Below are 21,040 nucleotides of genomic sequence, written 5' to 3'. Positions count from 1 at the left end.
GGATCTCTAAGTTTGCTGTTGTTGTTGTTTTTAAAGATTGTATTTATTTATTTGAGAGAGAGAGAGAGAGCAGGAGCAGGGGGAGGGGCGGAGGGAGGGGCAGAGGCATAAGCAGACTCCCCAACCTGAGCAGAAGTCAGATGGTTACCTGAACCACCCACGAGCCCCAGGATCTCTTTGAGTTTATGGTGCGTGGAGTTACTGAGCTTGCCGGATGTGTTAACTTTTGTTTTTCTTCAAATTTGGGAAATTTTCAGCTGTTATTTGTTCAATTTTTTTTTCTCCTTTAGTTCTGTCCTTTCCTCTGGTAGTTCATTTATGCATATGCCAGTGTGTTTAATTAACTGTGTCCCAAATGTCTTTGAGGTTCTGTTCATTTTTATTCATTCTTTCTTCTCTCTGTTTTTCAACTGCATAACTTCTGTCAGTCTATCATCACTTTTGCTGATTCTTTCTTCCTCCACACAAATACAGTGTTCAGCAAATTGGTGATTTTTTTTTTTGTTATTGTACATTCAACTCCAAATTTCCCTTTTGTTCTTTTCAATAATTCCAATCTTTTTACTGCTGTTCTCTCTTTGATAAGACATTGTCCTCATTCCTTCATTTGATTATTTAAGCATTGTTTCCTTTAGTTCTTTGAGCATATTTATAGTAACTCCTTTCAATTCTTTGTCTGCTTTGTCCACATCTGGGCTACCCCACAGGCCATTTCTGTTGCCTGTTTGTACCTGCAGATGAATCTTATATTGTCTTGTTGCATGTCTCATAGTTTTATTGCTGAAAACTGGACATTTTAAATAATAAATTGCACTGAACCTCAATACTGATTCCCTCCCTCTCTGAGGCTTGTTATTATTATTGTTTCCTTGTTCACTTACTTCTTTGTTTAGTGATTTTGCTAAACTAAATCTGTGAAGCCTGCCTCCTCACTCATTGTGCATCCTTGGACGTTCCTGCTCAAAGTTTTTCCCTTGTTTTCATCTTTTAGACTGATTACCCAGGGGCCACTCCTGGAATAGCATAAGGGACTTGTTGATTAAAAATTTGGACCTTTTATTGTTAGACCTGTGTGTGGCTTGGAAAAGTTTCCTGTAAGTCAGGGAATTTACAGTTTGTCTTATGTTAATCCAGGGAGTAGTACCTTAGAAGTTTCCTTTCCACTTGCTCCAGAGGGGGCACAGTTTTTGGCTGGACACAGTCTTCCAGTCTTGTGTGTCACTACACCTGGGCTGGAGGATAGATACAGAGGACAACTGCCTATTTCTTCCTGAGTGGCACCCCAGCTACAAGTCAGCGGGCTGGGGATGGTGGCATCTGCTCTTCTTAGCTTGCTCCTTCCTGGGTAGAACATCTGCCTTATGATGGGATTGGGGGTTGGGAGGTGATCAGGCCCCAGCTTGTCATATTTCAAATAGAGCTTCTACCACAGTCTTTGGGGGTATAAGAAACACTGTTTGTCTGCCCCTGACAGGGGGAAACCATAGCCACAGTCAGACCTTAGAGGAGAGGAACACTGTTTTCTTGCTTTACTCTCCTGGAGTTTCCATTCTGGAAATCTTGCCCAATTCTTACTCAATGTTAAAATTTGAGCTCAGATGTTAATCTCCTTCCAGAAACCTTTCCTGATCCCCCAGGGTTGAGGTATGGGGCCATCCTCCCTTCCTCATTCTGATTCCTCAAGTTCTTTCCTAGCTATCTATTTCATCAGCCCTTACTCTTTCTTCAAAATGCAACTAAGCTCCATCCTCATTAGCACTCCAGTGTCTCCAGTCTGAGGCCTGGGCACACTCCTCTATGTTCCGTGAGTACCCCGTACCTCTATTTTAGTGCTTACTACATGATATTTAAATGTTTGTTTCACCTCACTAGTGTCGGTAAACTTCTGGATTCCATTTTATTTTCTTTGTATCTCTAGTCTCTAAGCCAGCACCAGACACATGGCAAATACTTACGAGTTAATCCACCCCATGCATATTGAGGGCAAACTGTGTGCCAAATACTGTACAAACCATCAGAGATAGGAAGGTATTCAGTAACAGATGCTATGCCTGCTCTCATGGAGCATGTATGACTTAGTAGATGAAACAGCAGAGTTACACGAGTAGATTAAAAGAGAGAGAGAGAGAGAGAGAGAGAGAGAAGTACTCAGATGAACTTGCACCTGAGTTCAAAGAGTTAATAATGTCAATGGATGTCCTTGGAGTAGTGATGAGGAAGGGATGGCTGAGATGGAAAAAAACAAACAAACAAACAAACATGCTATTTAACTAGGTAGAGAGGATCAGTGGGTCAGAGTTCAAAGCAGAGGGTTATGCTTATCAAGCACCTGTTGGTAGAGTGAGCCACACGCCCGGATCTGAGAGTGTGCTGAGCCTAGAACACCCAGTGCACAGGAGGGTGCCATGAGGACTGGAGTTAGAAGGACAGGTAGTGGGGCACCTGGGTGGCTCAGTCGTTAAGCGTCTGCCTTCAGCTCGGGTCATGATCCCGGGGTCCTGGGATCGAGCCCCTCATCGGGCTCCCTGCTCAGCGGAGAGCCTGCTTCTCCCTCTCCCACTCCCCCTGCTTGTGTTCCCTCTCTCACTGTGTCTCTCTCTATCAAATAAATAAATACAATCTTTAAAAAAAAAAAAAAGGACAGGTAGTACTCAGATGATGTAGGACTCATAGGGTGTGTTCGGAAGTTTAGCTTTCATTTCAGAAGACTGGTCAGCAAACTATAGCCAATTCTAATCCATTACCTGTTTCTGTATGGCTTGTGTGCTAGAAATGGGTTTTGCATCTTTAAATGATTTTTTTTAATGAACAGAATTTCAGGATTTGTGACTTTGTCAAGATGTGTGAACACTGTATGAAATTCAATTACAGTGTTAAAAAAAAAAAAAAAACACAACACAACACCCTGGTCTTGGAACACAGCTATACGCATTTGTTTATGCACTGTCCATGCCACTTTTTTGTGCTATTGTGACAAAATTTAGTAGTTGTAATAGAGACCATATGACTGTCAAAACTCTCTAGCCCTTGACAGAAACAAATCTGTCAACAGTAGTTCCATAGTAATGGAGGATACTGACATGTTTTCATCAGCACATTTAAAGGGCACATAATCACATAGCTGTGCTTTGGTTTTGGAGGGAGGGCAACTGAAAGGAAGGCAGACTAGGTAGGAGGTGTGTCAACTGGCATGCTTTGCCAGGAACACTCAGGGACTCGGCATCTTGTCTCCTCATGACTATGATCTTACTACAGCAAAAAGATAAGAAACAAAATCCGCAAAGAGAAAAGGTCATGGGCCAAAATCCAGAGGGTACAAAGCACTAGAACCCCAGAGTCCTCTCTCAGCGAAGTCACACAGATGTGCTTTATTCCTTTATCACCACTTGTGACAATACCTTGCAAATTGTCCTCTACCGGAGAGGTTTGCCGGAGCCTGGGAGTCCCGGGTTTTATTTGGGGGCTAGACACATAAGCTCCATCTGCCTAGACTGTGCCATAATTCCAAATTCCTGCAGGGAAGCGGGTTCTCAGCATAATCCCTGTTGTTTGCACAAAGAATTGTGCAACAGCGAAGCCCCTCTTCTAAGTGAATGGTGGGAACCTCGTCAAGATCCAACTTCCCAGGTACAAGCAAAGGCCCCAGCTGGCAAGCAGGTCTTTGTAAGGACAGCAGTTTCAGTCCTGCCCTTTGAACTCTTTCCTGTGCATGAGGCCATGGCAGCAGTCCACATGAAAATGGTAGTAACTTGGACGGAGTTGCCCAAGGATAAATGTGGAAAAGTGCACAGAGTTGAAAGATATTTAAAAGGCGATGTATACACAATTTAGCCATGAACAGGATATAGTCGGTGAAGGGTAAGAAAAAGGAGAATGCGGGAATCTGGCTTCTCGGTAAATGTTGGTAAACTGATGTATTCTAAAGTTCCATAGTGATTCCAGTTGCAGAATAAACTGAGATGATGGAGGAAGTGTTTCAGCCGATTAATTTGGCAATCTCACCTTGTGGAAGCACTGCAATTTTATATGTGTTTAGTTTGGATATGCATAATCTATCTGCATGTACAGATATGGAGAGGTAAATACACACACACAAATATTACTTGGGGGTTTCTCGGAAGATACAATGAAAATGACACTTTTCACTTTTATGTCTGAACCAGTTGAAAAATAGTATAGCTGTCAGAAGGATGGAGATTTTATCCTAAATTCATTCCCAGATTAGAGGCTGGGACTGTGACGAGAGTAGCCTTGTACCACTGCCCAACCTTGCGCCAGGCCACTCCTTGAATCCAGAGCTACAGCAGAGGAATAGTATGTGAGGCAGGTATTAGGCTAGTTACAACACAAACCATGTCTTCATGTATAGAATCCTGACAGCAGGACAGGGTTGGCTGCATAGCTGCTTCTAAAGAGCAGACCCTGGGCCCTAGATTACCTACAGCATACCATTCATAGGTTAGAAGTTTGTTTTGGAGGCGCCTGGGTAGCGCAGTCGGTTAAGCGGCCGACTCTTGATATCAGCTCAGGTTATGGTCTCAGGGTCGTGAGATCGAGCCCTGGGTTGGTCTCTGTGCTCAGTACGGAGTCCGCTTGGGATTCTCTCTCTCTCCCTCTGCCCCTCCCTCTGCTTGTAATCTCTCTCAAAAATAAATAAATCTTCAAAAAAAAGTTTTGACTTGAAAAGACTATGAAAAGACACTAGGAAACAGATCTTAACCCTGCTAAATAAAGAAAAAAAAAGCCTTTATGGGTTTTTAGAAACTTGGAAGTCCATCACTCATAAAGTCCTCCCTGAGTTAGAAAGAGTAGAGCTAAGATCCAGAGGTATTTCTTCCATGTTGTTGTCTCTTGAGTGAAGAGGAAGCTTCCTCTTGAAACTGTACACACCGCTTTCTCATAATAAAGCTATTTGGCAAAAATGTGTGTATATATAGTGTGTATATATATTACATGTATACATATGTGTGTGTTTAATTCTTCTTCATGTATTTAAATGCATACCAGATTTGGACTGGGGGGAAAGGAAGAGTGAAACAGAGAGCGTGAGGGAGAGAGAGACAGGGAGAGTGAGAAAGAGAATTGGTTTCTTTTCTACTAACAAACATAAGCTAAGGCAGTTCCTCTTCACGAATACTGGTGATTGTACCAGTCTAAACAGCTACATTTATACAACATTTTTTGTAGTGGTTTTTTTAAATTTGATATATTTAACATAGAACATTGTGTAATTTTAAGGTATACAACATGTTAATGTGATATATATTGTAACATGATTGTGGCTGTAGTGCTATTTAGTACCTCTATCACTTTACATAATTATTCCTTTCTTTTCAGTGGTTGGGATAATTAAGTTTTAGTCTCTTGGCAAGTTTGCAGTACAACATCATTGTCTGTATTCATTACACTGTGTGTTGAATCTCTATGGTTTATTTAGCACTTGTTGCATATTTGTACCCTTAGACAACATCAATTGTGCCACCCCACCCCCCATGCTCCATTCCCATAGGAAACATTTTGAGTGTACTGATGTTGAGGTTACCCCTGTCTTTGTCTTTTTATACTACCGTTCAGCATAAGTAGGGATGTGCATGTTTTAGTGAAGCATACCAGGGGATCATGATCTTGGGTTAAAAATCACTCTCTGTGCTTCCAATGAGGAAGTGGTTCTTATGCTGGATTTGCATCAAATTTATGTGCACATATTTAAAGACACTTAAGACCGTGCTAAACCAGGTATGATCCTGACTCGGATGGTTTGGGTTGGAGAGTGGTTATTTTCATATACAGTGACATTGGTCTAAGGATGCATGATTTAAATGTGTAGAGATGTACAGGTGAGAAATGATCAGAAACTTTGGAAATATTTTGAAACTTTTTGAATTCTCTAACTGAAAGAAATCAAGTTTCTCCTCCTTTCTTGTCTGACATGAGCTTCATGTAACCCTCTTTTTTTCCATTTTAAATGCTCTGAGCTGTGTGAATAACTTACTGGATTGAGTATGTAAATGGGTAGATGCATAACGGATGAATAGATGAACAGAGAGATGGATGGATGGGGAGAAGTGATAAGTGGATGGGTGTGTGAGTAGGTAAATGGAGAAATGCGTGGATAATAGGATAGAGAGTGAGTGGAAGGATAAATGACGGATGAATGAGTTGACTAGTAGCTAACTGATGAATGGGAAAATTAATTCATCAGTCAACGGATGAATGAATGAGGGAATAGGGAACACTTAAGGATGAGGAGCAGTAAACTTTACAACATTTCCTTGCAATGTTTACCATATTTCCCAGAAAAAATAAAACATAATTTTACCATGTTCAATAAAAATGTGTTATTGAGAGGAAGAGATTTACTCATCCATTAATTATACAGGGATGAGTTACTCAGATGATGATCATTGACACAGGAACACACTAAGCCCCTTGGAGGCTAAGTAGATAAAACAAAGTGACAGCTGCAAATCAGCGAAATAAATATCTGACCGCCATTTTGACAGCTACAATGACAAGACATGTAACCTCTCTAACTGTGAGGATAGACCAGTGACACGTGATGAAGGCCAACAGAAATTAAGCTGTTATTTTTGGTGTCTTTGGAGGAGCAATATAGCTAGTGAATTGGGTTATAAAGACAGATTTTTGCTCGAACCAAATTGACAGCTCTAACTCCTAGATAATTACTCCAAAGACCCCCCCCCAAAATCAAAACAAAGAAACAAGTTGTACATCAACTTTTTTGCATTGATTACCTCAGTTAAGCCTCAGAACAGCCCTTTGATGTAGCTGAACATTTTAACACTATTTTATTAAGAAGGAAATCCCACTGAGAGGTTAGGTTAATTATCTTCCCAAAATTATTTGTAGCTTTAAATTTTTATGACACATTTTTCACATGAGAAATTAATCAAGACAGTGATTTCGGCGTGCCTGGATGGCTCAGTCATTAAGCATCTGCCTTCGGCTCAGGTCATGATCCCAGGGTCCTGGGATCGAGCCCCACATCGGGCTCCCTTCTCCGTGGGAAGCCTGCTTCTCCCTCTCCCACTCCCCCTGCTTGGGTTCCCTCTCTCGCTGTCTCTCTGTCAAATAAATAAAAATTTTAAAAAAAGACAGTGATTTCAAAATTTCTGGTTTTCTTTCTGTGTTATCTGTGGGGGTTTCATGAAGTATTTTTGCCATGAAAACCTTTAGTTCATATTTCAACATTTTTGTTCTTGGTCAAATGGAGGGAGCATATTTCATGTTCCATTGCAGTTTACTATCCTTTGGGAAGCAATGGATTCTAAAACAATGTAATAATTGAAAAAAAATGTAATAATTGAAAAAAAATGTATTATATTATACAACCTCAGACAAATAGTCTTAACTAGATACAAGTTTTAGAATAAGGAATCTGAGTATGAATTGTCAAATTCTGGTAAGGTACCCTTGGGCCATACCAGTGTGGCCTCCTTAAGGCTTTCTTGCCCCTTTCTAAGTGTAACAGTAATGCTTAGTTTTATAAAACTTTAAAAAATAACATACTTAAATATCAGCACAGTTCTTGGCAAATGGTAAGTACTCCATAAATTGTCATCGGTATTGTTATTCCCACTTGACAAATGAGAAAGCTGAAGCTTTGAGAAAGTAAGGGCCTTGTCCATAATTTAAAGCTAGTAAATAGTAAAGGAAAGACCAAACACATGTCTTTCAGGTTATGTTTCAGGACTCTTTCTAATACCCCTAATTATAAACATTTAATGATAAAGATTTGTTTAAAAAGTCAACAAAGTTCACATGACTGTTCATGTAGATTTGTGCTCAGGAGCCAGTTATATTTTATCCTTATTGCTGACTTCGGTCATTATCCTAGTTAGTTCAAGTAAAACATATTTAAGCATTAAAAAAAATACAGTGTATGCTGTTAGATGGCAGAAGATCCTCATTCAGCTTTTCCTGCCTGGTAGTACAATTTTGGAATTAGTTTCCCATAGCATGGAAAGAAAACCTGCATTCTTCCTGCCACTCTAAACATAATAAAAGTAAGTCAGAATTTAAACCAGAACTTTATACCATCATTTGTAGCATATACCCTATTTAAAATAGGAAATAGTTGTTAATTTAGGCATCATATTTTTCACTACAGTGCACATTCTTGGAGGGCACAGTCTATATTTTATGTATCTTTGTAATCCTTACAATTTGTGTATTGATTAGCACATGGTAGATAACTGATAATTATTTGTGGAATCAACCTGAATTGATTCGAATACAAGTCATCAATGTGTTAAGAATTATCAGTTGTAGTGACAAAGTGAGCCAGGGCAGAATTTTAGATCTGGTAATGAGATGATTAAATATTAAATTGTGTGGTAATAGCCTGATTAAGAAAATGAGAGATCTCCCTTTAATAATAATATAAATTATTATTACTAATATAAGTTATTATAATAATACAAATGATTATTATCATAATCATTATCATTATCTTTTGTTGAACACCATCTCTGTGTCCTGATCACATTTAAAAATGTTTCTAATCCTTCCAAAGTCCTTTTCACTCATATTATAATGTAAAGATAAGGCATTCAATCAGCAATTTTGGGGGGAGGGTGAGCTGGCGGGAGACTAATGCTGCCACACACTTTCCCGGGCACTTACATGATTCCTCAGTGAACAAAAGTTTCCTTCAAGTAGGTGTTTTAGGCAATACTCAATAAACAGAAAACATAATTTGTGGAGTGTATTAGAAAGTTAAGTGCTATAAAAAAAAGAAAAAGAAAAAAAGTAGGGAGTAATAGAGGATTGGGAATTCCAAGTGGGAAGTGAGGCAGCTCACAATGTTGAGTCTAGACTGAGCTCGTTAAACAGGTGACACTTGAGCCAAGAAGGAATTTGAGAGAGATAAAGGTAGGCTTTGGAGTCATCAAGAACTGACTTTGAATCTGTTTCTTCTACATATCATCTATAGCTTGCTGGAACTCTAGAAATTTCTCTTTGCACATCTAGTGAAAACAGAAAGGAACAGTGGCTTTGGCCAGATGTTTGACTATTAAATATATGTGGAAATTGTATAGAACTTGACTTGCATATGCTAAGCATGATTTAATATGATTTTAAAAATACAGCGTGCTGCACAAAGTAGCTCATGGTATATGCCATTGCATGGGAGGTGAGATATCCACAGAGGTTGCAAGCTCTTTGTTGCGTCTCTGGGTGAATGCCACATTTCTAGGGCTCCAGGTATTACCTTGAGTTTAGCTCGCTCTCTAATTGCCAAATTCTGTATCTCTGGGCTCCACTTTTAAATTTGAGTAAAAAGAACAAAATAAGTCTGGTGGGAAATAGGCCATGGAAATATATTAAAAGTCTCTACTAAAATGCATTAAAATGAATTTAAACAGGAAAAAAATACAGATTTAAAGTAGTAGGGAATTTGGCAAGCTGGTATGTAGATGGTACGGTACCTGCTGCTTTCAACAAATTCACTTAGTGGAGTGGAAATTTTGAAAGCATGTTTGGGATAAGCATCCAAAGCAGCTGCTATACTTTGGCAGTAACAAAATTAAAGCAATTGGCTTCATCCAGCCTTCGAGTGGCAAGAGGATTTGCACAAATAGAGGGGACCATGACATTTAGGCAGATTCACGGAGAAAAAAAATACACCTATTCAAAATATTTACCACTGACTTAATCCTGACACGTACAAAATTTTGTGCCAGATCTTATCTGCTATCCCTTCAGTGCTCTTGTCAGTAATGTTAAACCATCATTTCCTGTGCCTATTAGAAGGATGTGCAGCTATTGTCTGTCATGCCAATTAACTGCCAGAAAAGAGATTTACATGATGGACTGAAAAGGCTCTTGGAAAAACATTCTTTGAGCTGGAAAAGTGAGGACTCAAAAATCTTCAAAATGTTCAACTGGGTATAGAGTTCTTGTAAACATTGGGTCTCAAGAGACCGATGAGGAGAGAACAAATTAAGGAGGAAGATTAAGACACCTGTTTTCTTAGTACACTATGTGGCATCAGCATCAGATTTACTCATTTGTTCATTTGTTCATCCAATACTTATTAAGCAACTACTAGGTACCCATCACTAATCTAAGAATTAATTGATTCAAGGGTTAGCAAAATAGGAGCAATTTGTGCTGGAGCCTATTGCCTAGTGAGGGAATGAACCATTAATAATCAGATAGATAAATGGGTAGATGGCAACTTTAATAATCAATATACATTAATATAGACATGCAAATTGTTCAACTATTAAAGTACTTCTGTACCAACTGGTAAATAACCATTGCCTCCTTCATCCATCTCTCCTGACACTTAGTTGTCATTCAGCAGTAAATGGCTAACACCTGTTAATAGCACAATGGCTTGGCCATAAAACCCTGATAACCGTGCACATCTTCACTTAGATCACTTAGGCAAGGCTAACACGTAGTTTAACCCAAGTCTTGGGGGAATGTCCTGCGATCTTCCACGGAATGTACAAGGATAGGTAATCAGGTAGTCTTATTTGCAGCCTCTAGAAGGCTGTTTCTCATCTGCTTCCTTATCTTTCAGGAGGTTGCCATGTAGCAATTTCTTATCTGCCTTCGTAATGTCAGTAAAGCATGAGACTTTCCATATTACACTTCTGCCCCGCCTTTGGGTATAGCTGTAGGCCTTGCTATAGTTTGGAGTTGGATCCACAGTGACAGAGAGGGACCCAGCACATATGTTGCCTTTGATATGGCACCCTGGTTTGATGTCATCCAGTGACCCTAGAGGCATGGAGTGCCAACACCATGCTGAATCTTACCTTATGTTTTCGGTGTGAGTAATAAACTGTCTAAATTGATTTGGTCTCACGTCTCTTTCCTGGCTGAATCTATAGGGGTATGGCAAGCCTGCTTAGGAGCTGCCACAGTGCTGCTATTTAGGGACTGCTTAACTACTTGACATCTGTCAAGCAGAGAACTCTCAGGACCCTGTTCCAGCATTTAGGGCAGAGTCAGATTTTATTGGTTCATGTCCGTGTCATTCCAATCATTTTCTGTTTCAAAAATCACAACTGGTAAAAGTAATAGGAAGAAAAAACATAATATTTCACAAGAGAATATGACAAGAATGCTAAAATTGTATTTGCAGCTCGGAAATAGATCTCTGTGGGAATTAGCATTTCAACTGGAATCTAAAGGATGAGTAGGAATTGACCAGGTAAAACAGGGTAGCAGGGAATTTTCCATGATTCTAAGCAGAAAGAGCAGGTACATGTGAGGACCCTGAGGTGTTTAAGGTGTTAAATAAACTATAAAGAAGGCCACTGAGATAGTATACAATGCTCTTGGGTCAAAATACCTCTTTGTCTCTTCTGAGAGCCTAGGAAAACACTTGCAATTCTACCAGTAAAGTTAAAGTGCCTGTGACTTCAAATAGAACACCAATAGAATTTTGTTGTCTCACTATGTGGGAGACACATTGACAGTTCTAGTGGTGAATACGGAAATGTTTAAGAAGCCCTTAGGCTGTGAGCTTCATAATATAAAGGTATTGCCTTTATATGATGTTGTGTTTATTTGTAACTGACCTCATACTGGGATGTTGAAAATAATATCTGATAAATGAAAATGTGAGAAAAGGAAGGAAGGAAGCAAGGAGTGAGGGGAAGGAGGGAGGAAAGAAGAGAGAGAAGGAGGGAGGGAAGGAGGAAAAATGGGAAGTCCTCTACTTGGAGGGATATAAATGTATAAAATGCTGGGGATTTATTACGCCTGCCGTAAATAGAACGGAAAAGGAGGAAGATATAATGAAGAAATTACATATAATGAACACGCATAAATCAAAAAATAAAATGAAGACGTTAGAATTTGAAATAATTAACCTGAAAATACATAAATTCCAAATTAACAGCATAGACTTGTAGTGCAGCTTCACATAGGCATCACCGAAGAACTCCTACTTGTTGTCTTATTCAAGGCAATTTAAATGAAGAAGATGGACACATTCTAGACTACTCCCATTACCAAAGGTAGTGAGCAATGCTATTTTTGTCCTAGCTTGGGTGGGGTAGATTGTCTTGTCAAATAAAAGTAATAGCCTCTAAAGATAGTGTAGGATAAACCGTGACAAGCCTCAAACTGAATATGAAGGAGTTTGCATTTTATTATAAAGATGACAAGGAAAAACTTCAGGTTTTTGTTGTTTTTCTCTCTTTTTTTTAAAATCAAGGAGAAACAGGTTAAACGAAATGTTCATGAAAAATAAACATGGTGGAGTATGCAGGGTGACTTCCTGGAAGAGAAAGGGGAAAAGAAGTAGAGACTAAAGGCAGAGAACACAATGAACCAGGTGCAGCAATCAGTAACGAGCAGAAACGAGGACCCACTTTGGTAGTTCTAATAAAAGCAGTGGAGATGAAACAGATGGAATTTGTGACTGAATGGGCATGGGAAGAAGGCTCATTTTGAGAGTGGGCCAAAGATGATGTGTTTGGGACACGGGGTAATGAATAACCTTGTGAAGGTATCTCCATCCTAATCCCCAGAACCTGTGACTATGTTCTTACATGGCAATAGATAATTTGCAGAGGTATGTAAGTTAAGAATCCTGACATGGACAGATTATTCTGGATTTTTTGCTCACAATGTAATCACAAAAGTCTTTATAAAAAGGAGGCAAGAGGGTCAGTCAGAGAAAATAATAAATATGTCAGTGAAAGTAAATCTGCCTTTCTCAAACACTGAGCACTCAAGACTCACACTGGGACTGTCCTTGGTTGCGATAGCCCTGCCTAGGCCAGCTTCTGTCCACAGAACTGAGCCTCTATGGAAAGAAGGAGAAGAGTGTCTCTTTTATCTCTCCCTATGTCCTCAGTCAAGGATAGGAGTTAGGGACAATGGAGAGGGGCAGTGGGTGGCTGTCAGTGGGGCAGTGGCCAACCCACACTTCCACTCTGTGGCCACAAGCGAAGGAATATAGGCACAGCCTCTGGAAGCTGGGTGAGGCAAGGAGCAGATTTTACCGTAGAGCTGCTAGGAGAAACAGGCTTGTCAACACCTTGATGTTACCCAGTGAGATTTATTTTGGATTTCTGACCTCTAGAACTTTTAGATAATAAATTTGTGTTAAGCCACGAAGCTTGTGATGATTTGTTTATAGCAGCAATAGGAAACCAATACAATGTGCCATTGACAATATAAACAGAGAGAAGGTTATGACTTTAATTCTATGCAGGCTGATTTTGAGGAATCAGAAGAATGTGGTAATTTGACATATCTTTCAAGAAATTTAAATTTGTTCCATGATTGAATGTGAACGGAAGCTCCTCAGAATCATGACTAGCTCTTCACAAGTAGCCCTACTCTTTACTTCACAGGAGTTAAATTGAGAAAACAAATAAACTTGACTTAAAACAAATAAAATTTACTATCTAGTAAAATCCTCAGTCTTTTATATGTCTTCTGATAGTTTAACACCCGCAGAATTCTTATTGTTTTATGTAATTTTATAACTGCTATATATAAATTAATCCATAGCTCATCCTTGCAAAACTAGCACCAATATATGATAATATGTGTCAGTATCTGCAGTCCCTTTGATTATTTTTCCTCACTCTTCTTGTAACCTTCTGTCTTTGAAGATCTTTTGGCTAGATTTTACCAGGTTCAATGAGTTCTTAGAAGAGGTAAATAGTTGAAATCCTGGGAACTGCTGGCGACATAGCTTTCAAAGGCATTATTTGCTATTTCTGGTCGAATCCATTCTACCTGCCCTAATACAAGCTTCCTGGATTGCTATATTACTGCACACTCTGGGTCATTCTTTGGTAGGGATCCTCTAGTGTGAATGACAGGATTTGAGCTGAACCCTCACAAGGAGGAAAATGGACCAACGCAGAAGGTCCTGTGCCTATGCAGACGCCCTCTGGACTGCAGGTAACTGATGACAGCATCTTGAGGAGAGTGGCTGCCCACCAAAGAGGACTCTGAGAAAGAAAATAGCATGAGAACTTGGGTGAGGGGTGGAGCAAGACATGGGGAATTGCTGGGCAGCCCATAACTAATGGAAGTGTGGGTTGGCCACTGCCCCACTGACAGCCACCCACTGCCCCTCTCCATTGTCCCTAACTCCTATCCTTGACTGAGGACATAGGGAGAGATAAAAGAGACACTCTTCTCCTTCTTTCCATAGAGGCTCAGTTCTGTGGACAGAAGCTGGCCTAGGCAGGGCTATCGCAACCAAGGACAGTCCCAGTGTGAGTCTTGAGTGCTCAGTGTTTGAGAAAGGCAGATGGCCCCAGAACAGCAGTGGTATGGAATGGGCAGGGTGGCCTGAGCCCAGGGTCAAGAATATGAGACTGAGGCCTATGGTCCCAAGGTCCTAACATTGTGGGGTTGGGCAGTGGGAAGGTAGGAAGGATAGAGACAAACAGAGCCAAGGCAAGTGCACATGGGGACCTGGGGCTCAGAACTTGTTGGTTTTCTCCCACTTATAGGTACCTTCGTATTGGAAGCCCACTTTCTTCATCAGCCCACTCTCTTCTTTTTTTTTTTAATTCAAAATTTTATTTTTAGGCATTACATATATATATATATATATGCATTTATAAGTACACATATGATATATTTTATGTATATGGATTAGGTAGCTGTTCATTGACAAGCCTTCTGCTGTCAACTCTTCCTGGTGAATTCAATCCCCTCCCCCAACAAGAACATCAGAAAGATCCTCTGTTCTTTTCAACTTGAGATTCTTTTCACTGGCTAAATTTGGGGGACAGGGAAAGATCAGAGGTATAGAAAGGTTCTGAGCCATGAGGGGAGGCAGGTTCTTCTGCGGGTCCTTTGTGAGCCTGCTGAGCATCTTCTTGTAAGGATAGCTATAGTATGTAGATAGGAATTGGTGGATACAAGACTTTAAAATGCATCTTCCAAATCTGAGACCACTGCTCTTTTCTTTTAACAGAAGAAATATGGCATTTGCAAAGGTACTGGGTTATGGTGGGATAGAGATATGTGTTGGATTAAAACTCAATAGAAAGAATGATTGCTATTGTGTTAGTCTGCTCAGGCTGCCCTAACAAGAGACTGCCATAGTGTAAGCCACAGACTGGGTGGCTTAAACAACAGAAATTTATTTTCTTGCTGTTCCGAGGGCAAGAAGTCTGAGATTCAGGTGCTGGCAGACTTGGTTTCTCATGAGGGGTCTTCCTGGCTTGCAGATGGTGCCATCTCCCTGGGTCCTCACATGGCCTTTACTCTGTGTAAGCATGGAGAGAGGGAGATCTCTGGAGTCTCTTCTTATCAGGACACCAGTCGTATGGGGTTAGGACCCCAAATTTACGACCTCATTTTACCTTAATTACCTCCCTAAAGGCCCTGTCTCTAAGACAACCGCATAGTGGGAGGGGGTTGGTTAGAGCTTCAACGTAGGAATTTTAGGGAAATACAGTTAAGTCTAGGACAGTTAGAGACATAACTGATTTATTATGTCAAAGTATTTTCAGGGACTGGAGCTGGAACTTTGCAACTGGTTTTTTTACTCCAGTGAAGAATTTAGTACATATTAATTAATCCAAAACACACCATTTTCTGAAACTTAACCAAAGGTAATACAGTATTTTTAACCTGAATTCTAAATAGATTTCACAAAGTATTTTTTTTTTATTCTTTGCAATGAATGAAAGATGCTTAAAGTGAAAAGGGACATTATAGAATTTACTAAAAAGATTTGCTTTTCTTTCATTTTATAGGCTCAACAACTTACTGATCTGGAACGAAAATTAGCTGTGGCCAAAAATGAGCTGGAGAAAGCAGCTCTTGACCGGGTAAGTTAACATCTCTGAATCCTCATAGTTGCTGTTTTAGCAGGCAAAGCTAGGGTAGACCCATTGCTTCACTTGATTTATTCATGCACTTCCAGATGCTGTACCTGGAAGATGGGTGTAGAATTCAGGAGTGCTTGATACTCCCTTTGGAACCCAAATTGACTCAGCCTTATGAGTTCATGACTTTTCATTTTCCACCTTGCCAGTACATTTGTTCTATAACACCATGAATAAACGTGCTTTAAAGCACCAACAAAGATTGCCATGTATTAACTCTGGGTGAATGAGTTATGAAACAAATGGAAGTAGTCGTTGACACTTTTCATTCTGGAAATCGTTAATCAGAGTTCTGGAGGGAGAATCATAAAAGAAGAAGGTAGCCCTCCTAACCAACTCTGTTCATATAAAGATAATGCAAGAGGGAGTAACAGTCCCTCTTGATAACAGCTTTCCTTAAATATAATTCACATACCATAAAAGTCACGTTTTTAAAGTTCACAAAGTTGTGCTACCATCACCACTAATTCCAGAAGATTTTCTTCACTGTTTTTTACCTCCTCTATTTCATTTTGGCTTTATTAATCTCTCATTGTGTTACAGTTGTGTATGCTCAGGATAAACCACAATTCCTGCTTGATGCCGCCCTTTGCCTTTCAGTGCTCTTCGTATGAGGCATACGTGGAGAATAGGCAATTGGCATATCTTGGAAAGGGAAAGAGAGAGGGAGAAATTGATTCTATAATTCAGAATTACTGTTCTGCTTAATCATTAGGGAATGTGGCAAAATTTCTTAATGCCTCTCATTCTTTTTTTATTTTTAAATCATCCTTATGAAATTATAGGAAATAGAAATGGAAGGAAAACTTCCAAACTCATTTTATGAGGCCAGCATTACCTTGATCCCAAAACCAGACAAAGACCCCATCACAAAGGAGAATTACAGACCAATATCCTTGATGAACATGGATGCAAAAATTCTCACCAAAATACTAGCCAGTAGGATCCAACAGTACATTAAAAGGATTGTTCACCACGACCAAGTGGGATTTATCCCTGGGCTGCAAGGCTGGTTCAACATCCGCAAATCAATCAACGTGATACAATACATCAACAAAAGAAAGAACAAGAATCATATGATCCTCTCAATAGATGCAGAAAAAGCATTTGACAAAGTACAGCATCCTTTCTTGATCAAAACTCTTCAGAGTATAGGGATAGAGGGCACGTACCTCAATATCATAAAAGCCATCTATGAAAAACCTACAGCGAGTATCATTCTCAACGGGGAAAAGCTGAGAGCTTTTCCCCTAAGGTCAGGAACGTTGCAGGGATGTCCACTCTCACCACTGCTATTCAACATACTATTAGAAGTCCTAGCCACAGCAATCAGACAACAAAAAGAAATCAAAGGCATCCAAATCGGCAAAGAGGAAGTCAAACTCTCACTCTTTGCAGATGATATGATACTGTATGTGGAAAACCCAAAAGACTCCACCCCAAAACTGCTAGAACTCATACAGGAATTCAGTCAAGTAGCAGGCTATAAAATCAATGCACAGAAATCAGTGGCATTCCTATACACCAACAACAAGACAGAAGAGAGACAAATCAAGGAGTCGATCCCATCTACAGTTGCACCCAAAACCATAAGATACCTAGGAATAAATTTAACCAAAGAGGCAAAGGATCTGTACTCAGAAAACTATAAAATACTCATGAAAGAAATTGAAGAAGACACAAAGAAATGGAAAAACGTTCCATGCTCATAGATTGGAAGAACAAACATTGTGAAGATGTCAATGCTACCTAGAGCAATCTACACATTCAATGCAATCCCCATCAAAATACCATCCACCTTTTTCAAAGAAATGGAACAAAGAATCCTAAAATTTGTATGGAACCAGAAGAGACCCCGAATAGCCAGAGGAATATTGAAAAAGAAAAGCAAAGCTGACGACATCACAATTCCGGACTTCCACCTCTATTACAAAGCTGTCATCATCAAGACAGTATGGCACTGGCACAAAAATAGACACATAGATCAATGGAACAGAATAGAGAGCCCAGAAATGGACCCTCAACTCGATGGTCAACTCATCTTTGACAAAGCAGGAAAGAATGTCCAATGGAAAAAAGACAGTCTCTTCCACAAACGGTGTTGGGAAAATTGGACAGCCACATGCAGAAGAATGAAACTGGACCATTTCTCTGTTCTTTAGTTCACTCAGAACGGAAGGGTAGAGTGACTTTAAAATAATCTCTTTGTTTACTCACACCCATTTATCAAACATACAGTGTCATTTTCTGTAATACTGAGAACATATATCTAACACACATTAAATTGGGAAACTCTGAATCTGAGAAATCAATCATAGTATTTCAGACTTGAGAAGAAAACACCACATTATTCTCAATCAAAAGCATGGAAAGTGTGTGCCAAAGGAACAGGGCCATCCAGGAGTAATTTGCATTTTACTAAGCCTTCAACACATCCCCTGACTGAGATCAGTTCTTGATTAGGTGGGAGTTAGCAGCCATTATCCTAACACTGGAAAGGTAGACCCTCTCTGTGGAAGATATCCTCTGGAAAATTTTTGGTTCATTTATATATGATGTCTGACATGTAATAAAAATATTTCTAGTCATGTGGAGAGGAAATACAATCTAATCAGTATATAGAAAGAAACCAAGGAGGGCGCCTGGGTGGCTCAGATGGTTAAGCGTCTGCCTTTGGCTCAGGTCATGATCCCAGAGTCCTGGGATCGAGTCCCGCATCGGGCTCCCTGCTCCTTGGGAGCCTACTTCTCCCTCTGCTTCTCTCTCTCTCTCTCTCTCTCCCTATCTCTCTCCCTCTGTCTCTCATGAATAAATAAATAAAATCTTTTAAAAAATTATAAAAAAAGAAAGAAAGAAACCAAGGAAAGCATAACTGAAGCTGATTCAGACACTGGAATGAGAAAACAAAGATTTCACGAAGATGAGTGTGTGTGTGGCAATAGAGAAAGTAAACAAAACGGATAAAAGGATACAATTTACTGGACTTGGAATCTATTAAAAACATCAAGTAGATATTCTAGAATTAGAATAATATAATGGATGTAATTGAGACTTTAACTTTGTTCAGTAGCAGATTGGATAATTGGACACTAGAACTGAAGACAAGTAAAATGTAAGGAAAATTAATATCAATACCTATACTAATATAGAGAAAGTACAAATAAATGGAAAGCAAACAGAGAGAATAAGAAGTGTATATCAATTTAAAATATCTTCAAGTATTTATAATTGTTGTCCCAAAAGGAATGACAAACAGAAGCAATATTTATAGAGATAATGACTTAAAATTTTCCAAATGGATAATTATAGATCAGTCCAAAAGAGATAGATATCACAATCCTAAACCAGTATGTATACAGCAATATTCCTTAAAATTGTATATAAATTTTTAAAAGTACACTTAAGACCCAGGCATTTTTTCATTCTGCTGTATTTCAGTATAATTTATTAACAACAGATCCTTAACTAAGAAAAATAAAAATGTGAATAAAAACAATGAGGTCATCTCAACACTGTCAGATTGGTACAAATTAAAAAGTCTAACGATACCAAATTCTGGTACACTAGTGGTGGGAGTGTAATTTTTAAATGTGTGTATCCTAGAATTTGCACTTATCCCTATGTGCTTGGAAACATGTATAAGGACATGAAATACAATAATGTTTGTATTAATACCAAATTGAAATAATTTAAATGCCTACTGTTAGAATTAGCATATACATTTCATATATTTTCCATACGCATATTTTCAAATAGTAATCAAGAATTAATACTAATGAATAAATATAAAAACATATCAATATTAATATATGTATAACATATACTGTTGAGTAAAAAATCAGAATTATGTATTGTATTTAACAATTATTCAAATACACAAATCACATTTGTTTTGGTTTGTATATCACATAAATAGATGAAGTAGAAAAATACATATCGAATTCAAGGGACCCAATTGCCTTTGGGGAAAGATGGAGTAAAATCACACTAAGGATGCTTAAAATTACTTCTACTGTTCCCCAAGTGTTTCATTTTCCAATAATTGTACAGACACAGATAGTGTTTAATTTATACACACACATAGATATATTGTACACATTATACACATGCATCATATAGTATATACATTGTATATGTATATTAGATATATGTAATACATGTGTATGTATGTTATCATACATATTTTATAAAAGTATAATAAATATCATATATGACAAATATATAATAAACATGCTTTTTAACATTTAATTCGGATCGATACTTACCTGATATTTGTTATAATTGTTATATTGTTCTCTATATGCCCCTATATTTTTCAAAATGTTATTTTAAAAAGTGAAGAAAGTGTGCTGTCTGCTGTTAAGAGCTTTCCATTTTTGTGATCACAGCTTAGCAACCATTTTATTTAAAAAATAAGCCAGTAAGATGACTTGCTTTGCAATAATATATTGTATACATTTAGCAGTTGTGTAAAGAAAAGAGTTTGCTTCCTAACCACCAGGTTAAACGATGGGTGTTTTGATACAGGATAGAGGAGATGGAATGTTTCAGGTTGATTCATTTTGGAGTTTTTATGGTGTCTCCTTGTTACGCAGTAGTTGTGAAGGACCAGGCTAAAATTCTACTTCCCAGGGACTCGGGTCTCACATAGGCATTTTTGTTACTACATATGACCAAAACCTCTGCATAGCTAACATAACTAACTTTTCAAACAGGATATCTAAAAAGTGTTGCAGTAACAAATTAGTAAGGGCATTTTGTGAATTCTCATGATATTCTTTCTATCTAGTAGTTTTAAGGAAGCCTGCATGCCATTTTGTAGAGCAACCCAAGTATAATTCATCTTACCAAGGTTCCAGCTGTATGAGATTTTTTTTTAATTTATGAAAAAAAGAAGTTTATACTAATTTATGTTAATCTCTGACTATATGCAACTCATGCTACATAATATTTCTTTTTAAAAAGGGACGACAAGACTCTTTATAGAGTTGGGAGAATCAGAAAATCAGAGATACATATAAACTAAAATTCAACTAGACCATCTTTTTTTTTTTTTAATCCTTTCTCTAACACCCCTACCACAATCTCTACAAAATGCTTTAAATCTGAGGAAGACATAGGATTCCTGTGATTCCGAGGCAGCCCAGCCTCCTCTGATTTTTTTTAGCAACTCTGACTTTTGG

At 38.6% G+C, this 21,040-nt stretch overlaps 1 protein-coding gene across 4 annotated transcripts in view; it reads left to right on the top strand.

Moving 5' to 3' along the window:
- Nucleotides 1-21,040, top strand: part of LUZP2 (leucine zipper protein 2) — a 478,379-nt gene that overhangs the window by 384,528 nt on the left and 72,811 nt on the right. For all 4 annotated transcript variants that reach the window (XM_073904840.1, XM_025879122.2, XM_073904841.1 and 1 more), the window contains one exon: nucleotides 15,726-15,800. In XM_073904840.1, the coding sequence (XP_073760941.1) occupies nucleotides 15,726-15,800 (75 nt within the window). The remainder of the gene's footprint in view (nucleotides 1-15,725; nucleotides 15,801-21,040) is intronic.

Source organism: Callorhinus ursinus, unplaced genomic scaffold (assembly GCF_003265705.2).
Source record: "Callorhinus ursinus isolate GAN/ISIS: 27379988/994484 unplaced genomic scaffold, GSC_fseal_2.0 scaffold21, whole genome shotgun sequence".
In the NCBI taxonomy this organism is placed as follows: domain Eukaryota; kingdom Metazoa; phylum Chordata; class Mammalia; order Carnivora; family Otariidae; genus Callorhinus; species Callorhinus ursinus.
This window is presented reverse-complemented; position numbering and strand designations above follow the sequence as displayed.